The following is a 9,771-nucleotide window of genomic DNA, read 5'->3' as shown; positions in this document are numbered from 1 at the left end:
ACTTGAAGATCTTACTAAGGGACAAAAATAAATTGAATACAAAGTGGATTTACATGTCCTTTTTCTCCCCCCTCAAATGGTTCAAAACCTATCTACAAAAAACATAAAGGCAACAAATAAGTAGCCCAAACCAATCAATAATTAATCTGCAATTAGTCAAATGACAACTTAAAACTAGTGTTATTCAAGTTGCCAAGATTTGACCCATGAAGCATAAGGAACAGTAATACTAACAAGATCTCTTAGAAGCTCTACAAGGACAAACTTCATACCTCAAAGACTTAGTGATGCTTCAAATTTTGCATCCCAACATAAAGCTTTTATGGTCATTATCTAGCCTATCATGGAACATTAGATATATGAAGAAGAATCTATAAAGCAAGAATGGAATTCATCAATGGATGGAGTGCACACTATTCTCATAAATAATGGTACTTCTAAAATTGAAGATCTTCTCAAGGAAAAGAAGGAAATAGGATGAAAATGGATTTGGAGAGTGATATGGAAAAAGGAAAATAAGGCTATTGTGACAAGTATGAAGCAAGGCTATCTAATAAAGGAATTTTCTAAAGGAATGCTAAGGACTATGATGAAAGTAACTTCTTCAATCACAAAGATGACACATGTCAAATTAGTCACTTCATAATAGCATATTATGGATGCCCATTTCATCAAATAGATACTAACAAATATAATTACTAGATAGTCCTTTACACAAAAGATAAGGTCCCTCCAATCAACCCTAGCTAGTAGGAATTTTAGTTAGACTATCTACAACTAGTCATGTAGGCATTTTAGGTAGACTACCTACAACTAACTTCTCGATATGGTCCCTCCAATCAACCCTAGCCATGTAGGAATTTTAGGTACTACAACTAACTTCTTGATAAACCTATGCACTTTGAAAAAGATATAACATATAGAATGAGTTGAGTAGGCTAAGGGAGCTACTATGAGTTCCATTAGACTAGTGTCAAGCATTGATTTAATTATCCTTTCTCTCAATCACATCTCAAGTGATAGTCCAAGTATGTCGAGCTCTTTTGAGTAATAGAAGCTTTCTTCATTTCAATCTTAGTCACTTCCTTTCCTTTCTAATTCATTGGTCTTTTGGGTATTTATTTCTTCATTTCAATCTTACTTATCATGGTATTTAAGCATTTTGGCACTACTTAAAAGTGGCCACCCACAACTTTAAAGTGGTCATCTAGACTATTTTTAACTTTAAAGCAAATAAAAAAGTAACCTAAAATTTTTCTAAAAGCAATCTATTTACTTGTTATAGTCAAAAAGTTATCTAAAAAGTATATAAAAGTGGTCTATTCACTACTTAAAGTAGTCAAAAAGAAGTTTACTTTAAGCCATATATGGTGCAGTTGTTCATTGTATTAAAAGAGATCATATCTAGTCATAGCTAGTGTCTAAATGCCTTTTCAACACACAAGTGGTAATTGCTCTCCAATAAGGCTAATAACTCTCTAGAAATAAAGGATAAGGCCAAGGAATTGTTGTTTTCACTCCACAAGGATCAAACTTTGTCACAATATCCTTGAAGATATTCCTTCACCTACTAGGTAGAGGGATTCTTAAGCAAGTGATGATGATGTTCATTTTTTTGGTTAAGGTAGATTCATTGTCCCATATCAATTATGAATACATAAGAAATAAAACATCGCAATTTGAGAGAGAGAGAGAGAGAGAGAGAGAGAGAGAGAGAGAGAGGTATCACGTACCTAGGCACCTATAGTATCAAAGTATTGAAAATAAGATTATGCACACCTCCACTTTTAAATAGTTGAAGGGGTGGCGATCCCTCCCTACAAACTTTGACATGAGCGAGGATGAAAAACCACATGGCATGGTGCTTGATGGCTATAGGTGTGAGTGGATTGAAAATGAGGCAAAAATGGATAGCACGCAAGCATGTCTTTTTCTTAGGTGGTGACCCCTCCCTACAAAGTTTGAGGTGGGCGAGGGTGGTAAACCACACAGCATTGGGCTTGATGTTTGTGTGCATGAATGGATTGCAAAATGAACACGAGCAGACAACATGCGACCATGCAAGCTTGAAAGTGGTCATTGCCCCAAGCTTTAGGGGTGCTACACATGGCAACCCCTAGTGGTCAATTATATCTCAAACCCCCATATTTCATCCTCTTTGGAATTAATTGACTTGACCATATACAAGACATAAGGTTAAATGTTATCCTTTGTGGCATTACACCTCAAAATGTAGTGTTCACTATGTTCAATTACAGACTACCTTTTATTTGAAATCTCTATATAGCTTGATGATTTCCCTTGATGGGGTGAAGACGATGATAGCCATGCCACGATGAACCTTACATATAAGAGAGGTTTGCAAAAAGATGAGATGTCTCATGGACCTCATGTGAACCTTCCAAGGATTTGCATTGTTTTGTATAGTTCTATGTTTTCTACCACGTGTGCTTCTATTATATTATTCTTGATGTCATGGCCATTATAAGAAAAATAACTTGTTCTTGCAAATGGCAATGGTATGTTAGGTTACGTATTGCATTTGAGTTTCACTTGCAAAGGAATGTCTTATCTTTGCCAATTGATAATAGGATTGGTGAATCCCTTGCACATGCTATCAAACAATGATAATCCTTGTCTTTAAGTGGCTCATTTACAAACTTATTTATGGAGAGTATATATAAAAGATATGGACATCGTCTTCTATGGTTCCTCCCATATGTGAATATAGGTTACAACATTCTCACATAGTGGATATAAGTGTGTGAGAATGTCATGATCTTCAATACAATGTTGTATTGTAGCAATTGTATCTAGCACGAGAAACTAAGTCTTGACATTCTATATGTTGCATAACCAAGCCAAATATTTGTTTTTATTGTTTGAGATTCATGTGTGCTAGCTACATTTAGCTTTTTCCCCCTTGAAGATTCAAGCATTGCATGAGCAATGCATACTGCATATAGCAATGTGGGTAGCAATAGTTTGGGAAGCAAGGAGGCAAAGCACAAGAAGACAGCCTACTCGGATGCAGCGCTACTAGGAGGCAAAGAAAGAGAAGCATGGAATTGGTGGAGTGGAAGGAGATTCCACAAACGGAGGAGAGCCAAATATCCTATAATTCCTGCAGTAACCCAAGGTACTGGGCATGTCTAGATCTCTGGTATGCTTCTGGCTATGGGGACGAGCTTCCTCCCTTGGCCAACACCAAGGTGGACTACAAATAAGCTCGCATAAACCCGCAGCCTGGAATGACATTATCATCACTCTACACCAATGCATCCAGCTGCAAGGAATGTAGCTATGTAACAGGGAAAGAGAGGAATTAGCTTTGGGCAGAAGATATGCCATCAGGCGCGCTGCCATTGCAAGAGAATTGGAAAAGATGAGTAACCCATGATGCATTAGGATTCCTGTTCATTAACGATCTGAATATGAAAGGACATAAGGAGCGCATGAAAGCATTGCAAAGGGATGATGGCTGCTGACGAGGTTGCCAACTTGTGGACTCAGGAGTTTTATGCAAAAATTTATCGAATGCAGGGGACCTCCAACCCACAAGCCCGGGAGCTGCAGCTTCTAGGATTTTGTGGATAGAAAGATCACTCGAGAGGATAATGACAAGCTGGTAGCTAACTTCCCAGAGGGAGGATTAGAACAAGCACTCGAGGAGCTGGGCAGAAACAAATCCCCAGGCCATGGCGGCATCACTGCGGAGCTAATGCTGCATGCATATTTGGTAGCTTATCAAGCAGGCAACTACCAGCCTCATCAACGAATCCTGGGAGAATTGGGCAAGTACGCAGAGCCATGACCTTAGGCCTTAGGGAGGCCTAAAATATCCTGCAAGAGAATATATTATTCCTCCACTAAAATATTCTGGTCTGCTGGCCTCTTCATGATCGTATTACCAAGAGCAGTTATGGCTGACATTTATTTTGCATACATTGTTGTCAAGGCAACTTCACATTCTCTCATTCAATATATCACTCATCTTATACACAACCTGCTTCAATGCAACCCTTCATTAGTATGTATTGATAGGTGATGTCTCCGTTCAATTCAAAACTCTTCAACAATGCAAACGATACACGAAAGGTGAAAAGTATTTACATTGCTTCTCTCAATGAAACAAGCTCATAAAGAGCTATTTAACTTGAACAACAAAGGCTCTTTAAACCCCTTCCTTACAACTTGTATTATTGTTTTATGAGCTTACATTTAGCAATGGGATTAGTTCAAATAGCACTTTGTTCCTAACCTCTCATATTGAAATCATTTAAAGGCCTCCCAAGGTCTTCGTTTGGCCATAATACTTCAAAATCATCCTCCCTTGCACTCCTAGGAAGCCTATTTTCAAGAGACTACTTCATGAGCACCAACTTTATTTAATCATCCATTGGCTTTGTTCCACAAACCTTACCGTTGCAAAAAGATACTAGAGGTAATTCAATGCCAACATGGAAGTCTTTGGATAAATATAAGATTTGTAACCAAAGAAAATATTGAAGGCAATTAGATGGAAATTCGGATAGTTAAGACCTAACAAATGGATACTTTCAAGGTCTAGAACTAGAAGTCTAGAGTATCCAATAGAATTAATTTGCTGCTGTGGCAAATTGTGATGATAAGGCTACCTACTAGGCATTGATTGAAGAAATGATCACACACACACATGTGTACATGCAACCCCTTAGTGTGCCCTCTATGTCTTGTTGATGATGCCTCAATCTATCATGTTTTTTGAAGATGCAAGAAAGTTCAATTCAATTTTCACAACATTTTGTATAAAAGAGGTGAAGGGGGAAGACAAGAAGAAAGTTTGTGCCAAATTATGAAGATATCAAATAAACAATGAAAGGTTTAGTAGGTAATTATACCCCACAAAGATTTGAGACTCAATAGTATACATGACACACACAAATGAATTGCGAGACCAATATATCCGATTATATAACTAACATTTTGCCCCCAAGGGCTAAACAACATTAGATTATGCTTAGCGATTTCAAGAAATTCCATTTGTATGAACCTCTATAATCTTAAAAAGGCATGTACTCCTGCAACAACATGGGGACTTATTATTTGCAAGTAGCAAGACTAATGTTTTCTTCCCGCCTAGGTTTAGAGGGGCATTGCTTCCCAATTAGGCACATTTCTCAAAGATGCATTCCAAGGATTTCAACTTCGTGTTTTTTAGCAAAAGCTTGCTAGAGTGCACTTGATGAGCCATGGGAGTGGAGAAGAAAGTCCAACATTGATGGCTGTAATCTTGGGAGAAAACTACCTCTTGTAGATACTATATTCACAAACAAAATATGGTGTGTCTATGGTTAGCTAATACATCATATAGTGTTTGTCTCTCCGACTTGGTGCCTTTACCTCTTTGAGGTGTGTAGAGATTGAGATGAAGCCCAATAGCAAACATCACAACTGAGATGGTCACATTTTAAAAAGACTTGCCAAATTTTTGCAGCACATAGTAGTCACTAGTGATTAATAATAGAGACAACCTTTGAGTTCCAAAGGTGATTAGCTAGACCTTAAAAGAATTAATGTATAATGTATGGCGCCTTGCTTTGAAGCTTTATATTTTAAGCCAATACAAGTAACTTTATTTGGTACCTTAGGTTCTCGAAGAACTAGCACTAAAACATGGCACATGAAAGATAAAAAGAGTGGTATCGAGAGATGTAAAAGGGCCAATTCCCAATGAATTTTTGGAACAAAATTTCTGTCACACGAGAAATGCGTAGCTCGGATCTGGTATTCTGGCACCAATCGATGGAGTAGCTACAATCAATTATGTCAGCCATCAATGGGCGGGTGACTGTTGTGCTCCATGTGACTCTCTTGACTCTTAAGAACAAGAGCATGTGTGGCCCATCATGCATGAGAAGATTCTGACAAGATCTAACAAGATGTGTCGCCATGCGAAGAAGATTGGATAAAGGTATTGACATTGATGTATTGGATTGAATCATGGAAAGCACCTGCTGCAATGCACCTAATAACTGCTTAATGGGACTACATCAATGGTTAAACCAGCCATCACTACACTCTATCACAACTCCCATAATCAGGAATTGGCAAAAGAATGGGCATTTAACACCTTAATGAATTACACCTACCTGAAGAGAGCCATGTTGAAGGGTGAACCTACAATGCTTTGCAAAAAAAAAATTGAGCAAAAAATAGGTGCCTACCTTCAAACATTGCTGAAGACTGATGTTTGCTTATTTGAGGCTTTAATCACTCCCTAAACAAGCTGTAGAGATGGGGGGCAGTCACTGTACACTACTGCATCTGCAGGGGATGAGCATATATCCTGACTGACAGCATTTAAAACACTGCTCCATAGCTTGCTCTTGCTCTCCCCATTGACCATGGAGTATGCGTGCCTGTTCCTCATAAAGAACAGACCGGGTTGCTGGCTCCCAACCAGAGAATGCACAAAAGACTCTGAGTTTTCCATGAGATGGAGATGGTCCATCACCTTCTTACCCAGCACTGAGCTCTTGTGCAGGAGATAGCTGAGCAATACATTGTCTGGAAATGGCTCCCTGTTCATCCTCTCCAATGCCACTTTCACAATCTCTGTCACCATCGTGTTTGCGAGGCTTCGGATTTGCTGTACACTACCCACAATCGCACCACTGTTCACCACTTTCTTCTTCTTTTCTACCTCCTCCAAGGTGCTCCACATCCTCCTGCCATAGACTCGCTCGTACAGTCCAGCACTGGACGATTTCCTGTTCCTGCGCTTCCGCCCGCTTCTTCTTCGCGCTGCCGTTTGTGCATTGAGCTGTCTGCGTACCCCTGATGTGAACTGAGCATTGAGCTGAATCCCATTACTGCCAGAGGGCAACATGTCAAGACCTATGTTTTGAGCATGATCCGAGAAATGTGACAATATTTCAACTTTATGAGTTTTTTCTGCAGCAACAGGCTTCGCACCTTGAGCATCTGCATGTATGCTATGTGATGGAGATCTTATCTCATCAGTTCCATCTAGCGCTTCATGCAGCTCATTGTTCAGAGCCTGTCTTGAGCTTGAGATTAGCTGACTTGATCTAGTAACTGCATCTCCTGTTCTGTCTTCATCCAACCAGGCCCAAGTCTCATATTTGACACTCGAATCTTCTCCCAGTGAGAATCCCCAGTTCCTGTCTTCCAAGGAAAGATATAGACCAGCCTTCCTTCTAGCCAAAGCCAAAGGGTCTCCAAGAACTAGGCCTCCCAGCACATCAGTGAGTAATATGTGCTTGAACCGATGCCGGATCATGCCAAGTAGCATCTGATAGCAGGCCCATCTTCTCAGCTGCAAAGGAGGATGATCAATAAAACCCTGAAGTGTGTCATCTGGGTTGAGCTCAGAGACATCAAAGCCAACAATGGAGCCATACTTATACCGTGGACCTTCAACAACTGTTGTGTTTGTGCGAGAAACATTACCAGTACAGCAACCCCATATAGGCTGAGCAAAAGACTCGTTTTCGGATGCGGACTTCCTGAAAGCATTCATATTGAAGGAGCTGATTGTAGCATTGGAGTATAATGCTACTCCTGCTGCGTGCCGAGAAGCATTCAAGAAGGGCTCTGAGAAAGAGCCCAAATGCTGGCTTTCATTCAGAAGCCTCTGGAAGAAGGCCTCTTCTTCATGGATGATGTCCTCCATACCCTGTGGCATGCTGCTTGATGGGAAAAGGAACACCATATCAGCACGTGCAGTCACCCCACTGCGATGGATTGTGCGCAGGAAGATCTTGAAATCCTGTGGAGAAGCCGACTCTGATACATGGGCCACCACAAGCTCGCTCATCGCCTTTGAGCCGACCCTGTACACCGTCCCGAGGCCGCGCAGGGCCGGTTGCCTTGCGATGCTGCCATCATCCATCTGTGTTGGATCGCTTTGATGGACTCCTTCTCCCTGTGCAGAAGCAGGGGAGGAGCTCTTGCCAATGGAGGGGGAGTCAAGATGGTTGCAATATAAGAACACAAAAATGGAGATGAAGAAGATGAAGATGCAGCTATACAATTTGGATTGAGCTTTCCTGCTGGGATCAAGACGGCCCCTTTTCTCCTGTTGGCCAAAGATCTTCTCCAAGCAAGGTTGCTTCCGATTGCAGGCTTTGGATGCAGAGGAATTGACAGGGAGCAGAGATGCCCGCATGTTTTTTTAGTTTTAATAGAGAGGCCTTCCCTTCCTAATCAGGGTCCACAATTGGGGACTCAAGAAGTGCTCAATGATCCACCATCTCTAGCTTTAGCGAGGTATTCATGAACCAAGCTGGTTCTTGCTTGATGCTGGGTGTATTCTGCATTGATGAAGAAGGCAGAATCTGAGCTGAGAGGCTGTGTAAGGTGATGAACGTAGAATTTGGGGGACTGAGGTGCAGGAAATTGGGGCATTAGCTATGGCACGCGCGCGCTTGCGCGCACACACACACAGAGATGTTGGTTAATTTACTTGACCCTTGTGAGCTTGCTTGCTGGAAATGGCAACCCCAATGTGCGAGAGAGAGAGAGAGAGAGAGAGAGAGAGAGAGAGAGATGTTGGTGAACTTCTTTGGCCCTTATGAATTTGCTTGCTAGGAATGCCAACCCCAATGTGAGGGGCTGGCCATTGCCCAGATTATCCAGAAATGCCAAGACATGAGAGCACTTCTTCACAAGACTGTTAGGGCCGTAAGCCCCTGCCCACACTGCCCAGATTTTCGAATATAAAGAAAAACATGGACTGCTCCATTTTGGTCTCTCGATCGCCTGTCAGGGCGTGCTCCTCCTGTGCTGCCAGAGAGCATGATCTCTGGCCGGGGTTCAAGAATGGTTGCAATGCCCAATACACTCACGCACACTCTCTCTCTCTCAGGAAAAGAGAAGAAAGAGCGACAGAGAGGGGGCAAATTCAACGGTTTTTGCAGTAAAAAGGCAGAAGATGGTGGAAGGTGAAGGAAAAACAAAGGACAGCAATCACTCCATGGAAATGGCAATTTTATACCCATCAGCGGATAGAAAATCAGAAAGAAGGCTATTGCAGATAGAAAATCAGAGAGAGGGTATTTTAGGGCCATCAATGATCAGCAGACAGAGATCTAGAAAATATGGGGGAAAAAGGCACTTCTTTAGTATATAGCATATAGCATATAGCATGATTTTTTAGCCATCAGAAGTAGAAAATCTGTGAAAAAAGGGCTCCTATCAAGGAATATCACTCATGAAAATGGTTTGTAATTCTAATTTTATAGCCATCGGCAGATAGAAAATCAGGGGAAAAGGCCCTTATTGTGGCATAATTTCATAGCCATCAGAAATAGAAAATCAGTGGGAAAAAAATGGATTCTATTAATGAATAGCATGCTGTGATCTCCATAACTTCTTTTGCCAGAGCGAGCTTTGCTGGCATTTTTGAGGAATGGGAACACGAAGCCAATTATACTCAAATTGCCCAAAAGCCATGGCCCATGAGCTTAATAAATCATCCAATCCAATTAATTATTTTTCCAATGGTTTTGTACCATTTGGGGATTTGTAAATATGATCTAATAATTGCCCATGCGGCTGCAATTGTGTGTAATTAATTAATTTTTTAAATAACGCGGCTGCCAATTGTGTGAGTAGTTAATTCCTCTCACACCCAAGCGGGCCAAGTCCATGCTTATTTTGTCCCCCAGACATCCTCATTAATGGAGATAGCAAAATTGAATATTCCACTGTGTATTTGTTTTTTTCTGTTTTTTTTCCTCCGAAAGAAAATTATATATTGAGCAT

At 40.9% G+C, this 9,771-nt stretch overlaps 1 protein-coding gene across 1 annotated transcript; it reads right to left on the bottom strand.

Annotated features, from left to right (window-relative positions):
- Positions 1 to 5,055: 5,055 nt before the first annotated feature.
- Positions 5,056 to 9,409, bottom strand: LOC148033746 (uncharacterized). Its single transcript, XM_087681738.1, has 2 exons — positions 6,207 to 9,409; positions 5,056 to 5,993 (listed from the first exon to the last, which is right to left on the bottom strand). Exon 1 carries the CDS (start codon positions 8,171 to 8,173, stop codon positions 6,260 to 6,262), a length of 1,914 nt encoding a protein of 637 aa, XP_087537864.1. The 5' UTR covers positions 8,174 to 9,409; the 3' UTR covers positions 5,056 to 5,993; positions 6,207 to 6,259.
- Positions 9,410 to 9,771: the final 362 nt, after the last annotated feature.

The sequence above is a fragment of the Lygodium microphyllum genome, chromosome 7 (assembly GCF_053477565.2).
Source record: "Lygodium microphyllum isolate KBCC chromosome 7, Lygodium_microphyllum_v1.1.10, whole genome shotgun sequence".
NCBI classification, from domain to species: Eukaryota; Viridiplantae; Streptophyta; class Polypodiopsida; order Schizaeales; family Lygodiaceae; genus Lygodium; species Lygodium microphyllum.
The sequence above is the reverse complement of the archived record's forward strand: the minus strand, read 5'-3'. Positions and strand labels throughout refer to the sequence as shown.